At 34.4% G+C, this 20,422-nt stretch overlaps 1 protein-coding gene across 6 annotated transcripts in view; it reads right to left on the bottom strand.

Moving 5' to 3' along the window:
* LOC139987866 (thrombospondin type-1 domain-containing protein 4) overlaps window positions 1-20,422 on the bottom strand; it is a 29,615-nt gene that overhangs the window by 5,614 nt on the left and 3,579 nt on the right. For 3 of the 6 annotated variants that reach the window (XM_072004602.1, XM_072004608.1, XM_072004603.1), the window contains exons 2-3: window positions 15,850-16,208; window positions 982-1,129 (exon numbers count right to left, since the gene is read on the bottom strand). In XM_072004602.1, coding sequence (XP_071860703.1) covers window positions 982-1,129; window positions 15,850-15,891 — 190 coding nt within the window. In that variant the 5' untranslated portion in view covers window positions 15,892-16,208. Of the gene's footprint in view, window positions 1-981; window positions 1,130-15,849; window positions 16,272-16,338; window positions 16,432-20,422 lie in introns of those variants that run through there. The other 3 variants (XM_072004606.1, XM_072004604.1, XM_072004607.1) reach the window with 3 other exon arrangements.

The following is a 20,422-nucleotide window of genomic DNA, read 5'->3' as shown; positions in this document are numbered from 1 at the left end:
ATACTCCATAAGCCTGCAGTAACTACTTCAAGGAATTCAATCAAGGAGAGACAAATTTCTCGGAAAAGCAGTTATGAATTATAAACCTACCTGGCAAATAGCAAAAGCCACAACGTATATTTTAATGATATGTTAATTTTAAATTTCACGACAAATTTTCCAAATAACTCAATAAATAAAAAGTGACAAAAATTCAACGATATTCAAATCTGTCGTATTCAGGCCTTTATAAGCCACGATAGTATAATCACAGATAAGGATCAGAGCGAATAAAACATATTACAGAAAAAATTTATAAAAAGAATTCCAATACAATAGCATCGAACAGGTTACACCGGTGCAAGAAACCCGACAGTTCATGCGATTACTTCAATACCGTGTGTCAGAACGAATCAAGGGACAAAGCTACGAGCACGTATTGTGTGTCACGTGAATGGCTACTGCGTTTCATTTACGTTCCACTTAACGCGCATGTCCAGAGATTAGATTATACAAGGGTTGATGCCAAGAGCACGACAACGCCTCTGAAATAGGATGAATTTTTCGTGATAGAAGATCTCGTATTGACAATAAAGAGGGATCGCGGACAGGCGCAGCTGATTGCTCGCAATCGCGAACAATCGCCACGACTATTTGCTTACTGGCACACTTCATTAGAATCATTTTGTTGCACACGAACGAGATTCCACGCTATCAGACTGATCCAATATTCCGTGTAACTATCGTTCGCGTTCTCTCCTCTTTTATTATTTCTCCTTGTTATATGCTTTCGTCTTTGCTCCACTTTATTGTCCTTTATTACCTCGTTATATTACACCGTGTGGCGCTTTCACACCATTGTTGTCGAACTTCCGTACGTTTTATAAATTACGATTTATCTTCTTGTTAAGATTGTGATAAATGAAGATTTTCTCTTGTTACAGAGACATCTGAGTATTTTTGTAACATGATGCGCCGCACGGTAAATATATGATGTCTTACCCAAATAATTCTCCGTATGACGTAACTGTGTCACATTCAGAACTACAGCACCTCGGGGAACCGTGGCCACCAAGTTATAACCCCGTTCCAAGGTCGGCTCCGTGAAAATCCCGTCGATTAAATGTCCACCGCAGAAACTCCAGAAACACTACAAATACAGATGCAGATTAATCAATATCGCATATTGCAATTCATCGAAATATTTTTAATAAATCAATTGTAATACAACTAAATTTTTAGTTATTATATTTTATATTTTGAATATTTATTACATAATACATGTATATGATAAATCTTGGAGCGCATTTGAATAACTCTTTGGAATTGAAATAATAGTATTTGAATACGTTAAAGCGAGGAATATAATGGGAAGCGTCACAGTCTAGTTATATAGTAATATAAATAACGTAATGTTATTTTGTTTTACTTTTATTAGCTTTCGATTACAGCACCCTGTAACAAAATTGCTCAGAAAGCGACAAAGCATAACATTGTCGGAGGGAAGCAGGAATGACACGGAAGTAATAACACATTTGTACGCTCTCGACGAGGAAGCAATCAGATTGTGCTAACAAAAATAATGGAAAGCGTTACGCTCGTTTTGTCAGGCACATTGCTTGCATTGCAATACATTGGTACTCGTGATAAATATCTTTTGGCTTTTATTGTCGGGCTGGGCTCGCACCATGACTCTGAACTCGATATTTTTTTCGATTTTTTTCACGAAGCAACATGCAGTTTCATTGTCTATAAATACTACGAGCTCGGTTCTTTTCGTATTCAGCGCAAAATATTCGACAGACTTTTCAGAAGCAACGATAAAGATTCAATAAAAAGACAACAGTTAGGAGATAATAAAGAACATCTTATAAGAAGTTTTCTTTAACTCTTTCTGTGAGTCAGAGAATAAATACGATTTGCCAGACAAATACATTAAGCCTCCCTTATTCAACGACTATATATATATTTTCTAAAAAGAGCAGGTCTGTAAAAGCTACTTGCTGCGTTCTTTGTTCTTGCTTTCTAAAATAGAATGTACACAAAATAACGACAATCTTGAAAACTTCATTAAGGAAAACGATTAAATTAATTCTAATAAGATCTCGTTAATCCTTTTAGGTAATATCGTTGAGTCACAGATGGTTGTATTTCCGATTACTTAATTTCGATTTATATCTTATATGCGGGTTGGACAGCATGGAAATTTTTAGCGAAGAATATAATATGTTTAGTCATTCTACTTTGACAAGTTCTTAATTAACTAAACGATAAATATATTTCCTTTCGGTAAAACTGAACCGATTTGAAGTGTGTTATGACTTCTTTACGAAAATATCAAGAAAGATGTGCTTCTATTATTAATAATGGATAAAATGAAATTTTTCCACAGTGTAAAAGAAATCCGTCCCTAAATGAGTTAAAATCAAATACATAAAAGTACTAATTAATATAATTAACCTTAAGCTTTTATGGATCATTTAGATCTAAGAATATTAGTTGAAAATGAAAATTAAAAATGTCAGTGAAAGTTAAGGAAATCATCAATATCATTGAACACAGAGTATTTAGTAGAATCCCATTAGTTAAACGAAATTCGTTCTGCTACTATGCATAACCATTTGTCCGCCCATGCAATCGGAGATGTCTCTATAATACGAATTTGTTTGATTGCCAGTCGCTGCTGGTCACTCAACGAAATATTCTTAGGGAACAATTAGTAAAAACAGAAACAGTGTTTGCACACGTGAGTACTTAGCGTGTCGTCTGTGCAAACAAGAGTTTCGTGATCGAATCGAAGATTTCAAATGTGAGTCCGCGACGCGAATTAGTAAGTCACAACACGCGTGCCAGGACACGTGTTTGGACGTGTAAAACCGTCGTGAAATTATGGCTGTCACGGCATAAATTTAGCTACGTCGCGTTCCTCCGCGTGTGTCCGAAAGCCAGCTGCACTTTGTCGTTTGGCCTCTGAATCGCGACGTGTCGAGTGCACCGGAAATCGTGGATCGCTTCGTGGGCGATCCGAACGTAACGATCGAAAAGGCAAAAGTGGTTATTCGAAGTACCTTTGAGTTATGGTGTTTCGAATGTATATTGCTTTTATTAAAGAAACGACTGACTGCATCTTGTTCATATAGGTTTAGTGGAAGACGTGAATGAGAAAAATAAATTTCTCAAGGAACTCAAATTAATGCAAGAAATTATTAATTACTCAATGTTTCAGTAATAAAAGAATTTTTTACCCATTTTTTATTTTTTACCTGGAAATCAAAATGATGGATAAGAAAAATGTATAATAGAAGGAAAAGAACTTTTATCGATATATTTTAAAGATTATTTATACCACCGTGGATGCATGATCGTAAACTTGTGAATTTTTATGAAACATTGCAATTTATCATTTTTCCAACTCTGATAGCCTTAGTATTAATAATATTTAAATTTTAAAAGTTTAAAAAAAATATTGTTTATGGATTATAACTCACTATGCGTAGAAGAGCTGAAACAACCCTATTTTGGATCGTAGAATTCTTTTTCTGAAAGATGCTTTATTAGGTAATTACACATATAACACTCCTATTTTATTCAGTAGTTCATTTCTATTATGAATTTCCACAGATATCACAAGACTGGTGATTATTGACATATATAATTTGTCTAGAAAACTGATAATATATACTTGAAGGGAATGGTAATTGAATATTATTACGTACTTGGCTAAGAGAATGTTGTTTCATATAATATGTTGGTTATGGAGGTTGCTTCACGTCAGTTGACGTATAATGTTAATCGCTTAACGTTATGTGACCCATTATCAGAGGTCTCAAGTTGCGATATGAGATCATATAGCGACCTATGGCAATTATTGTATTTTGATGTGTTTAACAATTGTGCATACTTGGATGTAAATCACCTTGTTCGTTTACTACATACATACGATGTTGACTGGAATGCGAGACGCAAATTAAAGGTTATAGAATTTTAACAAAACAGTTTCACAATAATACATTTAAAGTAGATACTCATGTAAATTTACAATGTAAAAATGTATTCTGTAGCATGCGTATAGAGATACAACAAGGTTAGCATGTAGAATAAGCATAGCGGGGTCATAAATTAAAGTATCGAATAACCACACCGATTACTATCTTAGGACTGCTAACCGTTTTGATTATACTTATAACTAAATTATTTATAGATTTCATTCTGATTTAAAGTTTTGCACAATAAAAGCAATATCAGCGATATTTTGTTTATATGTTGAGAACGGGCAAATATATTGAGTTGCCCGGAAAGTTCATTCCGATTTTTAAGAAATTTGGTCGACATGAAAGATCATACTAAAAAGTTTTTCGCCGAAAAACCTGAGAGGTTCTGGAAGGATGAATTATCGAAAATGGAAAGTATGAAAGATAGAGAAAGGTTGTGGATGTATATCGAATCGAAATGTACTTCGGAACGAATTTTTCAGGCGATTGATTCTTATTTCGATAAACGTGAAAAATAGAAAAGAGAAATTGTAACATAGACATAAATTCTTATTTCAATATACTGTATAAAATATATTTGATTCTTTGCTAAAAAAGATTTGCAGGATTGGAGTCTTAAGCAAAGTTTTGATCTTTAATAGAATATTTTGCTACTCTACACGATTAATGCTAAACAGGATCAAGACAGAGATCCTTTCACATTGATTTTGCTAATGATTAATATCTTTTCGTAAGTATCATATTCATTTGATTAATCTGTAATTTCTTACGATTAATCTTTTCTTTGATCTTAAAAAATTTGTTAGAACTTTATCATTTGTCATAACTGGTGATGTAAAACGCATAAATCAAAATTAATATTTCTAACAATAACCACACAGGGAAACTAAAAAGCCTTAGTAAGTAAAAGGATTGTGTGTAGATTTATAACTCTCGGGTTGCACCGTGGCGGATACGATTAATATTCGTGTCTCGTAAACGTCTCTGTTATTTGCGACTTTGATCAAGCGTAGAAAGAAAAATTGCAATGATTTCTTAGAAGGAGTCTCTCTATTCCTGTACACGTTGTATAATACAGTAAGGACGTAATTTCTGTTTGTCAGTAGGTGGGGTATCAATAAGTTGAAAATAACGTTGCGAAAGGAAATTCGAAGGATGTTGTGACTGCACATATTTGTGATTGTATACGCACGAATGTTTTCTATCTCGTGGTTGATGAAGTTACAGAAGATTAAGATGATAAGGGATTGTATGTTAAATTGCTTTTAGTCTCCGTACGTGGGATTAATGTTGCATGGGCGTAGAATCGGTATATGGGACGCGAAAGACGAGTATAAATTACAGCGAAGACCACATGGCCACGTATGAGCAAGTGCTTCGATGGTGATTCAGGTCGGATCTGGAACTCCGTATCTATTACCACTATTTGATTGGACGATTAATAGTGCTCTGATGGCTTTCTTGAAAATTTGGTTCTATTTCGGTACGCAGTTTCGCAATTTGGGAATGCGTCGATCTTGCCGGCGGGCTAGGAATGATATTGGACGTTTATCGATGCCTTAATGGAATTTTATGAACGGATAGATATATCTAGTTTATGTCTTAATTTGTTGTTGATTATTTATTTTCCTGCCGAATTTAATCATATTACTGTAACTTTATATCGGTGGCTTTTATGAGCCATTTCTTGTAAACTGAAATTTAAGCGGTGTAGATGTCATACTAATCTATTTTATCAATTGAAGAATAGAGTAAATTGATTATATGTACATTAGGACTCCCTCTTTTTAAATTTATCGTAGAATTTGTGGTTATCTGTTTATAATATCTTCTTATAATAAATAAACTTACAGTAGCCAGTCATTTGTGATTCGGTTTTAGATTCAAGTCACTCGGTAGCTAGATAATGAAACCGGAAAATTCACTAAAACTCTGATATCGATCAATTTGAGATTTTTAAGACAGTAATTTATAAATCAAACTAAAAATTTCATTACTGTAATACTGTATCATATGACGGATATAATATATCATATTATCAAAATACTATACATGATTTACATTTAACAATACCCAGTTTATAGGATTGAAGCTGACATGAATCTTTGTACTTATGTAATGAAATTGAGAAATTAATAAAAATTGTAATCGATAGGTTTGGCTTCTGAGAAAGTCGCACATCAAACAAATATCAAACTTCACGTAAAACAGTTACCTATAAAATTAAACGATCGAAAAAGCTCTTCTGACTGTCAGTTCGTTTTCTAGCGACGTCTAATGACTATGTCCTTGATATCCGCTAGAGCTGAACGCGACGCTATTCCGTTGTAGCGCGACACTTCTTTTTTTCAGTAAAAGCTAATCAGTAACGTGCATATAAAGCCGCGCCCTAACTGACACTCCTCGACTCTTTGATTGGATTAACCTAGGATGAATGTCAAGTTACTTCGCCGCTTATATGCTACACCTTGGCCACTGCTTGATGTTAATTGTATGAATATCGCATGAGCGAATTTATGCATCGGCCAGGGTGTAGAGGGGAACAATGCGAGTGGCGCGGACCTTTCTCGATTACCGTTTGATAATGTCAAACCACGTGAAACAGGTCCCTCGATTACCTCGATATTAACAACAAGGGTCAGATGTAATGCGCACGAACACCGGATCTTAATGTTATCTCGAGTCGATCGTTATCTCAGATTTGTATTTATGACAACGGCCTTGATTTATAAACATCTCCATGGGATTATGGTTATGAAGAAATTTATGGAATCCCTTAATTACGTAACGAACTACGCGCTAGACTAGAAAACGCAATAATTCATCCGAAAGACTCGATCAGTACAGTATCGTGTTCAGATACTTTCTTTCGAAGAGACTGCTCTTTGAACTTTTTATAGAGTGACTCCTCTTATTTCACATTTTTTGATTCTATAAAAGTTTCTAAAAGTAACATATGGAATTGAATTTCCATCTTCATTCTTCTTTTTTTCTTATCACTATACCTTTTACACTAAATCGCACTAGGAAAGAAGACTGCATCCTTATCATTAAGATTGAGGAAGGTTAGAAAAACCACGAAAAAGGTTTTGGAAGAATACAATGGCGACTAAAATTTAAAACAATCGTGATACACGGAGCTAAATTTTTCTTGCCATTCAAAGAAAGCGTTAATTTACATATAAAAATAGGAAACTTCAAATCACAGTGCACAGAATTAAACTTCCTTCCTCTCTTCCTCCCTCCTTATCACGCAAAGTATCTTTCACACAGAATTCCACGATACTCCATCGCGAGAGAATCGCATATCCTTACTATTCGTTAATTTCCAAACTTTACGGATCCGCCATTCGTTACACGACCAAAAATGTTATATCGAGATTTATGGCGTAGCGGTAGTGACTTGAAATAAACGACGAAGCCACAATACGCCACATAGTTCTATATGCGTGTACATACGTAACGCACACGTGTCACAAGGTTTCGCGATACTTTTAGAAAAATACACGCGTATGCATTTGTACAGTCACATGTAGCGGGTAGCATAAATCCGTGGAGGTGTTAAAGCACATTAAATTACGTCGTGCCCGTTAACTTGTAATAAGCGAGCCGTAATTCTCTCGAGCAACATTTACAAGCGGCTCATACGAGGCCACACCAGGTGTTTACACTACGATAAAGCAGTTTGCGTTCACGTGTACCTTGTACCCGTTCGTTTCAGGAACCACGTGTGCAGATTTGATTCACGTAAAAATCAAGGCTTCTGTATGGCTCACATAACGCTACGAGTATTTTCATCATCGTTGTATACACGGTGGTGAGGCGCATCTTTCAATTATGAGTTAATTAAACGCAAGCTATGCTAACCACGTTAAAATCGTTAGATTTAGTAGATTACTCGTATTAGTAGACTGGTCACGTAAAAATAGAGCATCATTCTACGATGAGATATGTCTGTCTATTTCTTAAATCTTTTTCGCTACGAAGTGTATTTCTAAGAAAAACATTTGAAGAAGATACGTTCGAATAAAAAATGAAATTTATGGATTTCTTGGTTCGAACACTGTTCCAACGCCATGACTTCGTTGCTAAAATTTGATCTGTTTTAAGATTGTAGATTCGCAATTGGAATATTGTTTATGAAAGTGATATGAACTTGAGATTTTGCTTCATTTGAATATTGGTTTAATATAGGATTATTTTCCAAGGAAGATTGTAGAGAAATCTCACTTTCTACTTCTTGCAAATATTTCATATAAAGTGTCACGATGTGTCATACATCGTAATGGATATTATAAATACAAAAAAGGGGGTCGAAAGTTGTGCGGTCATTAAGATAAGCAGCTAATTAATAATCGGTTTCAAAAGGGCTTAATGAATCATCGTGGTTCTACGAGGAACCCTGCAGGTTCAGCATTATGCTTCGGATCCACGACGATGAGGATTAAACCGTTCTAGTGTCTACCAAAATAACGCAACAAGGATAAACGTCGAACTCGATTCTGATGCTATGCGTTATCGGTGCCGATCATCGTGACGCCATTTATCGTGTCGACAGTGAAATACGAAAGTCTTACTCGCTCACACTTAGTGTCACATGTCTACTTCCGATAGATAAATTTGCATCGTTTATCTCTCCCTGGTTTTTCAATAAGGTTCGAATTAAGAACGTTTATCAAGATAAAATGTTACAGTTAACTAAAAGTTTCTTAAATATTTGAATGTATGAATCTTTGTGTAACTTGCCATAAATAATAACGAATTTTTGAATAAAGGTAAAAAATTGGAAGAATGATAACCTGTGAAATTTTAGTAGTGTCATGTCGTGGATAGTGAATGTAGTTAATTAAAGAAGCCAAGAAATTAAATGATCAATTTTAAATATAAAATTCAGTTTTAGAGTGTAGGAAGTATTATGTTATAATTTAATATGATACCTAATAATTTAATATATGTATATATCTAATTTTATGTAATAGACAGGTAAAATAGTATAACAATGGAGAAAGAGTTTTATTATATATATCATTGAATAAATAATATGAGAATATATAATTATATTATGTAGATCCTTAGTTTAGCAACAGGTTGAAGGAAGAATTTCTCCTGAGAATAGAGACTGGTACTAGTTACACATTATCGTAATGAAGACCTTGTTATCATGTAACATATTACGCAATAAATTATTATAGCAAGAAACATTTCTAGTTCATGTCGTAATAAATTATCCCATTATATTCTCAACAATATCTCATAAGTAATTTTTGACTGCATCCTACAACTTCATTGTAGTAGACGCAATTTTAATATAAGAAGTTTTCAAGACAAACCGGTTACTAAAGTGGCCCAGTAATGCAGTTCAGAAAGCTGTTTCCTTATTTAACCAATACACACGTATTCTATACTGATAAGATTGACATAAACGTGCTGACGTTCAATTATTCCCCGGCACTAATAACGCAAATATCTGCATATTAAATTTGTTATTTCAAATTTTTTTATTATATATCTACGTTTATCTTAAATAAATTAGGTAACCAATAACATACCAATTACGCAACCATACTCATTTTATATCCAATAGATTGCACTAATCTACAACTCCTTTGTTTCCAATTTTCCTAGCATATCTACATTTATCGGAAACAAATTAAGTAATCAATACTACGCCACATACATCACCGATTACGAAAACAATGCATACTTAGTGTTTTATTTTAAATTTTCTATACTACTTTTATCTCAAATAAATTAGTCTAAAAAGTGAAATTGTAGTTCAATTGATGAAATTAATAAAATTAATCTATTTACAAAATAACCAAGAAAATGAAGCAAAGTATTTTGAAATGTCGTTATTCTCTTAAATCTTTGAATTGACATAACGTTACATCGAACATATGTAGAAACGTTTCATCGTTTGAGGAATTCCATCCTTCTTTTCGCGCCTCTCAACCAGTTCCTCGCGCCGGATATAATTGACTTTTCTCGATAAGACCGGATTCCGCGGCGAATTCGAAATGCTTTTTCACGGTGGTCCGACAAGGCGAAGCGCGCCGAGAGGTGCGTCTAAACGTCTCGCTCTTCTCGCCCGCTCGTCGATCCTTCCACTTGGCGCGAGCAATGAAACTCGAAGCGTTTGCAACCTGCTTGCTGGCGCCGGTTACGCGTGCACGCTTCGTAATGCGCCAGATGAGAAAGGGATGAGACGCGAAAGCAGAACCGATAGCCGGCGAATAAGCGCGGTCACGTGCATCGTCATCACGAAGTCGGACATCGTCGTAGAAATCATTCTCTCGACGATAGAAATTGTTACTGGAAACTACAAATGAAATACACTATTGCCCGTAAGTGTTTATCTGTCCATAAAATAATACGTATCATGATGCATAAATATTTTATTTATTTAAGATATATGAACTGCTCTCAAGTTATATAGAATAGCATATATTTTTTTTAAATAAAAATGTTTTTTCGGGAAGGGTTTGATTGTTTATATTTGCTGGCTAGTTATACTAAACACAATTATTATATATATAACACAAAATATTTAAAGTAATTATCTTTGATACCTGCCTTTGTAAATTTTAGTGTTAGAACGTATTTTAATTGAATTTATTCGCGCGCAAGATGTATGTATCGGATTCCTGAAGTAACAAGTCGATTTTTTATTTAACCATAATCTCTTGTGCAAGCTTGAATTGCATACTTAACGAGTGAAAAGACATGGCTGCATAATCGAGGAAGGTCTTGTATAGGTAATCGGATACTAAAATATTATTGAACTGTTTCTAGCTATGAGCATAATCTGCAGAAATTAGTATGTATCTCTGGTATTAATTAAATCTAGATATTGGACTTGAACGTGTAATATTTTAGATATTCAATGTAATACTCTGATGGTTGCAGTAATAGCAATAGTAGTCTAGAGGCTCCTAATGAATTAACGTTTGACAGCTTGTCGTGTTGTTGTTTCTCAAATTTTTAAACTCTTCGATTTAATATTTTGCGTATATTTTATTTATTAATTAGTAATTTAATTAAATAGGATGGTACTATTTAAAGAAAAATGAAAATTATAAGAATTGAATTATTAAAAATTATCAAGATGTAATTAATAAATCTATATAGAAGGACGGAATATTGAAAAATTCTCACGAAGAATATGAAGAATTACATGAAAACAGTCAATGGAGACTCGAGTAGCTTATGACACGTGATCGACGAGCAATAGAAGTCTAATGATTGTAACCTGCGCGATCATGACCCTGCACTAAGCGCGTGTCATAACGTTGGGACAGAGACGAGACAGGAAAGTGATAGCCCATGAATAAATATCTTCTTACTGTCAGTCGAGAAAACGTGCGCGTAAGAGCAAAATGATCGTCGTGTGTCGAGTGGAGGAAAATTTAATTTAGAAATTAGGTACATCAAGACCGAAGCTAATTATTTACTTATTACTAAATATAAAAGTATAAATTTATTCATAATACAAGAAATTATCATGAAATTATACAATGCAATAATGACGCAAATTATCATAAGATTATAGAGTTCTTAAACCTCTCCCCAGTTTTATACTCGTGTAGCAATGTTTACGTAAATTAATTATCCTGAAATATATCTGAAGGATTAGAATTCACAACGTTCACGTTGGTCATAAAAATGCTATAAAGAGATTTCTTGTATATATCGTAATAGTTTTACATCTAACGACAAGGAAGAAAAAGATAGTTTTGCAAGTAAAAAAGTTTGCGAGAAGCTATGGTATATTTGTAATTTATTACGACACCTTGGCCTCCAAGTGCATCTTCTGCCTGTCCTCTGTCACGAAAACGGGGAAACATTAAGAGACAAAGAATTTCCTGAATGTATCATATTCAACTCATCCATGACAGATGATACTTTATGTTTTTAATTCGTTCTATTAAACTATTATTTCGTGTGCAATTTATCTATCTTAAATACATTGATTAGATGAAGTCTTTCAACTGATCAACGTTAAATATATTTACATTGGTCATGAAGTTTCTTTATATGTTATATTACTATTATTAAGTTTGTCCATATAAAATGTCGTTTCTTCTGAGTTTGAAGTTTTATTGTTGATTCTCAACCACATTAAAATAAAGAAATTGCCTATAAGACGGTTTTATCGCAATAAGGATATCAGAATTTCTTGTGATTCTAAATAATCAAGATATTTGCTTAATTTATAATCTAATATTATATGAATCTAATTATCCTTATATGAATCTAAATTTGGAAAATTGCTTCAAACATAAATTTAGCCTTCGAAGAAGGTTATCCTGCTTTTCACCTAAAAAATTTTTCAGCACCTAAATTATTTAAAAAAATAAACAATAAATAAACAAACCATAACAGTTTCATTCTAAGAAGATTTTAATTCCAGAATTGACAAATTTGGATTAAATGAAAAAACCTACCTATCTACAAGGAAATAAATAAGATTTCCAAATCCTTTTTCCGACCGAATTGTCCAAAAAATTCCATGCAAATTAATCCTCCAATATCAATAGACCACTTTCTCAAAAGGTTACTTTCAGCTATCCATAAAGGGGTTCCTATACAAAGAAAAATCAAACGTAATATCCTCCAACACCTAAAAGGTCAACTCCAACGCATTCTACGAAAAGACACTTTACAATAACTTTAAAACACCCTGAAGAAGACGCGTCTCTTGAATACCACAGGCTACCTTCAGCAGCAACGTGGGCGCAACGTGATGGATTTCGATTCTCATGATTGATGAACGATCTTTAACCTCAGGAATGTCACACGAACGAGATTTAACCGATAAATTTGGATCAAGGATAATATTGTTTCCTGGTAAGAGCAGTCCGAATCTGTTTTAATGTGTTATTCGGTCGGTCTAAGAATATGTGTTACGCGGAAGATTTAACGGATGGAATGCGTTTCACACAACGTGGTACTTCATAGACAGACCTTGGGCATTACAGACGGGTTTTGGCTCATCAAAGGAAAGAGAAAAATCGACTCTCGTCACAATTAAACAGCGTAATTTACGACACACGAGCGCCAATAAATAAAAGAACATCTTGTTTTCTCAACGGAGGGTAGCTTGTCATCATTCTCTTTATGATCAATCGTTAGGCAAACATCGCCGGTGTCTTTATCCTAGACCAGTCCTATTTCGACTCTTACAGTAATCAACGTGATTCGCATCATACAAACGATATTTCTCAAGAAACGTTGATTAATCGTAAGTACAAAAATGTCAAATTTGCGATGGATTTATTATACGTGTTGATGAAGATGACGTTTGGTCTGACATAGTTTCTCAGAAGCTTTGAACAGCCGAGAGCTGCTTTCAAATTGATAATAAATGAACGATACAGTATCAAAGTAGTCATGCGTTAAATTAGAACGATTATCTTGATGATTGGTAACATTTTAATAAGATATGATAAGACAGTAGAACGATGTTGAAAGTGAGAAAGGATATACTTCTTTATACCATTGATTTCTAACCTGTTTCCATATTTATTAAAAACTATGTTAAGGCAGTAGCTTAAAGTTTGATTGACATAGCGCAAGATTTATGCATCTTTTATGATAATCAACGAGAGAGTGGTAGAATTGTAAAGCAATAAATAACTTCGTTAATCGGTTCTCATTTTTCCTTCACGACATGGCGCCTTTATTCTCATAAAGCTGACGCCCTAGCTCTTTTATCTCCATGAGAATATCCATACCATATAAATATTCTCTTAGTTTTATTCGAACTCAACAACTCCTTTTACATGCAACGAATGCAATGCCGGACCATTTCTGACTCATACTACTTTGTTATTTAGGATTTATCTGCGTTTTACGTAAAATCGAGGCTCGTCCCGCCAATATATGTTCCACGATCGTCACTTTATTCGTCATAGTTCCTAATGGACACGAAAAAACCGGTTTGAACGGGTCCCTGGCGAAGTAACGATATATTCTTTGTAATTTTGAAATACAACCGTTCATTAAAGGCGTACGCGACGACTATTTATCTTTTGGGCGACAACGAGGTCTCGTTAGACTGTGTAAATGATAATAATAACGATGATTAAACTAACGACTAACGCCAGCAGCGATTCATTAGCTACTCGATGCGAAAAACATTGCTGAGTTTACGAAACACGCCTGGCCGATTTGCTGGACGCGTCCCGTGTCGCCTACGACCGCTTGAAAATGCATGAAATTTGTTTCGTATTCCAAATTACCTACTATTATAAACTACACGCTAGGAGAAAGGAATTGCCGAGTTGCTGCGTTTTACGACACTTTAAGTTACTTTAAGTTACTCGAATTCGCGTAAATCTCGTTTCACATTTAATAAAAATAATGAAACATTTAACCCATTTAGAACATTCGTAATAACGTAGTATCATCTATTTTTACAAGCCTATATATAAATCTTCGAATTATCTTTTCTTAACACTCTATGTGACTAAGAAGAGAGACTTTAAACATGTATCATTTCATTTCTGTATTTTTCTATGGTGTTCACTAACTCTTGACCAAACAAAAATGGATCGAAAAAAGGGAGCGGTGGGAACAAAATCGTTTTCCTCGAGAAATGAATTTACGAGCGTCTCAGCGGATCCGTTTTAAACATAGAGATGAGGAAGCTCGGAAGAAAGCCGGGACAGAAACTCCTACTCTTTCGAAGCTGCCAGTGTCAGGAAGAAATACACCGACACGCTTTCAACGAATTTTGGTGACACGCACGGATAAAGAGATGCTTCCTAAAAAGAGTCACTCTTATCATCGTGACACGAACGAGACACGGCCGTGTGATACTTTTTATTGGCCCGTGGTGGTAAGCCCCCGACACAAGAACGAGAGACGCCTCTTTCGGTCTTCTCGTGCGGCGCGAGCGAACCAAAAAGAGAAACGAAAATAAAGAAAGAAAAAGAAAAGAAGGCGGAGATGGAGGAAAGATCGAAGAGAAAGAGAAAGGACAAGAAAAAAAAAGTGGGCTCTACGCAGTTGTGCTTTTCAGCATGTGCTGAGAACGTGAACGAGTTGGAACCACAAGGCGCCAGATATCCTGTAATTTGTCTTTCAACGAATCACTTTCGACGACCGACCGGCATGACGATTTTTGTGCAGCGTATAAATTATATTCACGCGCAATCTGGAGATTAGCCACTGTCGTTCGCCATCCTCTAAGTGATTCGTTGAGGAATTAAATTAGTTATGAGTAATATTGATTAAAAGTATAAAATATTGATTTGCGAATATATAATATAGACCAGCAATGAACAAGACTTGAATGTTCAAATATTCCATAAAAAAGATCTAGTTTTCATCTTACAATATTCCAGTTTTAATATATTTCTCGATAAAAAAAAGATTCTTCACTTTATAGTTTCCTAATTTTTACATATTTTCTTGGAGAAATCAAGGTTAAACTAAAATATCTTTCTAATAGTAAAATATGCTAGTTCAACCTTCACCATTTCTCTAGATAAGAACTAAATGTCAAAAAGAAGTATTTGAGTAAGAGTATAACTTTTACTGTCAACCCAGTCCATATTCGTCGAAATTAAGACATCTGACTGACTAATTTATTCCTTAATTTCAAAACCAAACAAGCTTACAAAAGTACCATAAAAATTGATGACTCGTCGCTCAAAGAAGCGAGTCTTTTGAATCGGTTTCAAAGACACCGCCTCCGCACTTACACCCTTTTTTTTCTTTCCATATACGCACAGACAGTTCAAATAGCCGCACACTAATTTAATCTACGAGTTTGGCATTGAAGTTCAAGTCAAATTGGAACTGGCCCAAAAATCATTCTAACATACGTTAAATCATTGTAAACGTTTCCTTGATTATATTATTCGGATCTTACCGTCAGAGATATCAATAGAGAGAACAGGAAAGCTTTATCCATCTTGGACAATATTCTTCTTCCGGTTCACGCTCCACGTATCATCTTCTTTTCCACGTGACCTTCTTTTCGTTAATTTTCTTCGTAACGAGTTTCGAAATGTTTTCGCGAACAATTCTTTGTCATTTTTCGAGTACACCAATAGTTTTGCATCACACCACGGTATTTCGATTCAGTTTTCGTTTCTTCGAATGTCATCGAAATCACAGTAATCACAGTAATTACGTTTCACTCGTACGCGCTTTTGTTCGTTTACACCATCCAACTGTTTATTACGATAATTTACAAGATGTACGTTTTCTATCGTTCTGTTTTTATATCTTTGAACAAAATTAGATAATGAATGGTTATTACTAATTTTTTGCTGCCTTTATGCTATTTTGCTACATTGTACAGAAAAAAATCAAGATCATTACGTGTAATTAGAGATAATACAAAAATTGTCGATACCTGATCTTTGTTTCGTAAAAATAGAATTCAAATTATCTCATTGAAATTCAAACACGTTACTTGCGCGCTGAAAGAACAAACAGTCCCAGCTGTATTCCTAAATGGTAAAACTATACTGCAAAGGAACGTTATAAAATACTTAGAAATGCATCTGGATAGCAAACTAACATACTAATATCTTATTTAAGAAAAAAGTCGAATAAACCGAAATCAAAAGAAGAAACAAGAGTTATATTGCAAAACTAAGTACAGAAATTTGCAGAACAATAATAAAATCAATATAAAAATATTAATTTCGTATCGTGCTCTGGAATACAGCAGTAAATACGTATTAAGAGAATCGGGACACATACATATTTTTATTATCAATTCTGTTTTATAAAACAAATGGTAAATTATATCTAGAGAAACAGAATTATGTATCTTCTATCCTATACCAAAATAATGTATTAGTTTTGGCATTATAAAGAATTATAACCACCAGCATCATAATTCCTCCTTAACCAAGAATCTCAATATTTTTACTTTTCCCTTTATATTATGTTTCTGTACTCCTTCTCACGCCTATTGGGTACCTCTGGCGTTAGCAATTTTCCATGCAACTTTTCCACCGATTTATGATACGCGGATATTATTTATTGTTTCTTACGTTACCATGTATCCGAGAGGCACGCAGGAATTTCCTCGCTGATATCTAAATTGTGATCAACGCGACCGCGCGAGTCACGGATAGAAGGATAGCAGGGATAAGGAAATTATTTACACGGGAACGGTTGTGGCGCGGCCAGATAGAAAGAGGCATGGTACACTTGATCTATAGTTTGCTCGTAATTACGTCGGTCAAACCAATAAATCGGTGACCTTTTTCGATTTTTCGTCGTTCCTGTTTTCTCGCTACACTTTCCTCCATGAACGAACAAGATAGGTTTTGTTCCTCTTGTAATTGTTTAATTAAACTGCGTGTTGACAAGATTGATCGATACGTTCGACGCAAAATTGCAAGCCACTTTCAACGCTCAGGGTACATACGTGACCTGCTCAGTTCAGCCAGATATTTTTGAAATGAAAAATTTGAAAAATAATTATTTGATTCTATTAATGATTCTATTAATGATTTCTCTATTCTGTAGGAAAATTAGAACCTTTTTATTGGATTAAATAGAAGAAAAAATGACATGATTGTTACAGAGCTCGTTACGTATTACATATTACACTAATGAGAATAATTAGATGTGTAACGTGAACGTGCATGGTTTGATGATGATTCAGGTTGACGCATGCTAATGTCGAATGCGTGTAACACGAACGGCAAAAAGTTTGGAACCGTTCATCGAGAAAGCGGAACGATAAAGTATTCCGTTGGAAATCGCTGGACTATTTTTAGGATTGTTTTAAGAAAGGCGCCGTTTCTGTCGTTTGTAGAATGAACGCATTTCAACAGAAAAAATATATTCGGCGTTTGAACAATATTTTAATGCCACCGAAGGTGGGTGGAGGATCGCCTACTATTTTTAAGTCGTGTCCTCGATTTCCGGACGATGATGCAGCCTGCACTATCAGCGAATTGCCGTTTCCCATTTCAAGACGATCGAAACTTTTTCTTTCTAAAACTTTTACGTCCAAGAAAAATCGGGAATAAATTATCATAAATTTTTCAGAAATTTTAAGTTGTAAAATTTGTACGAAGGGGTACGAGGAATTTGCAAGCAACGAAGTACAAAATACAGTTTCTAAAATAACGATATAAGAAGAAATTCATTAATTTTCCAAAACTTGCATCACTTGAAATTATACGTCTGTTTTAACTCGAGTAATTTTCTACTTCACTTGTTCTACAATATTTAATTCGTTAAACTTTAGCCATTTCTGATTCTTTTTTAAAGATAATTAGATTGATCTGAAAAATTATAGTATCATATAAGTAATATTATTATAATTTAAATATTCTTAAACAAACTGCTATAATATTTCTATCAGAAGAAACTGATTAAAACAGCAAAATCAACAATATATGTACATAATTTAACTCACAAGAAAACTAGACCATAAAACTACAAATATTAAAAAAAAAGTCGATTAAAACGATCTCCAATAAAAAATTCTAAGATAAAAAGTCCCATTTACATCAATATCTTTATATCTCAAGTACACCATCCACTACTCGAAAACTCGATTCCGTCTAATAAAAATTTTATTGAAACCAACTCGCGAGTACTCCTGACGCACACACGTACGGCACACAAATAACACTTCACCGATGGCCAAAGAGCTCCGATTCGACGCACGATCAAGATACATATTTTGCATCGTGAGAAACGAGTTATGATGCGACACGAAGGAAATTGGATATTAAAGAAGCCTTCGAGTCCGTGTACGTATACGCACGCACATAATGCCTTCATGCTCCAGTTGTTAGTGAGCGTTAGACGGGAATCGATATTAGTCGTGCGTCGACCTGTCGAACGTAATCGTTCTCCTACATAGAATTATCCGCTGAAAGCGTGCCGCGCGTGGAAAATTATTTTTCTACCGGTTCAGACATTCCATCGGTCTCTTTCGTTCTGAATTACATACACCACTGCCCATAAGTATTCGGACAATTTGGTCATGGTAGTAACAGCACCCATTTTACCGAAGTCTACATATTAATAACGAATATATAATAACAATATGCAAATTGTATTAAATTGTACAAATTAATGGTCAATTAATCATTAGAAACAACACTTACTGTCTTTTTATAAACTCGCCAGGCTGTAAATCTAAATTGATTATTAAAAAACATAGCTATAATATATTTTACCAGTTATATACTATTGCACACAGTGATTCACGAAAGTATTCGAACACTTACCATACAAAACTTTTATGAATATATTATGCATGTTATACTAATGATTTTGAAATTTCATTAGGACTGTAGCGAGGCACAAATATCGTGATTATATTGGTAAAATTTAAAACTAATTCGAAAATGTATCAGAGGTTACAATAGATCTATTGCAAGCATACACTTCGCAAATATCATCAAAGTATTTGAACAGTCAATTTAATTCCATCCTTAATTATATTATATCTGTATACCAATTTTGCACGAACTTGTAATGCGTAATTACGTGCTTGTAATAAATATATTGTTACCTCTATATACATTTTGGGATTAGTTCAAAATTTTACCAACATAATCACGATAGTCTTCTTACTACAGTGCTGATGCAATTCCAAAAATGTATCATATGACGCACGTACTATGTTCACAAATATTTTCAGTGATAAGTGTTCGATTACTTTCATTGTCATTGTATGACGATTATACAGAACAAAACCATTGCATCTTAATTTATCCATAAAATCTTATAACTAAACTACATCTTGTCGAAAATAAACAAGAGTCTGGATACTTTCGAGCAATCGTGTATATCGCATGCTGAAAAGTTAAACGCCGCTGCAACAACGTGGCAGCACGAGATTTTTCCCGGCTGGCGCCATACATCGATGGTTCCAGTAGATCGATCTCAATTACGCCTGGTTTACATTATCTCTGTTTTAATCTATTGTTTATCCGGCACGTTTCCCGTCACGCTGCCGTGTCGCTGCCACGGCATCGAGCGGTGAAATTTATGGGCCCAGTCGAGAGCAAAAGGGATTAGTTTATGTTTATTTTGCGGAATTGAAATGGCGTGGAATGTGGGGCCAATGGGTACGCAACACGTGGAATTTATGAAGCAAGAGGGAAATAAGAAGACGGAATTATTGCAGGTGTAATTATGTACAATCGGTAGATACATTTACGTTTTTCTTTTTCTTTCGCGGCGACTTCATGAAAAAATTGAATTGATCGAGTAGCAGATTACGTGGGTTATAATTTCAGCCATTTATATCGTAAACACGAGTTTAATCGGTTAGTAGAGATAGAAAAGTTATGAGCTCGATCCATAAATGTAAGATTCTTTTCTCGTGAAAGATTATTTTATGTATTTTATACCTGTTCGTTTTCGTGTTGCTGTATCTTATCCATTGATGAAATTAATTCATGGTTGCATATCTGTTTTGAAATCATTCATTCACCGTGTAGATCATATTG

This window comes from Bombus fervidus, chromosome 6, assembly GCF_041682495.2.
Source record: "Bombus fervidus isolate BK054 chromosome 6, iyBomFerv1, whole genome shotgun sequence".
Lineage (NCBI taxonomy): Eukaryota > Metazoa > Arthropoda > Insecta > Hymenoptera > Apidae > Bombus > Bombus fervidus.
Note: the sequence above shows the minus strand (reverse complement) of the source record. Positions and strands in the feature narration are given on the sequence as shown.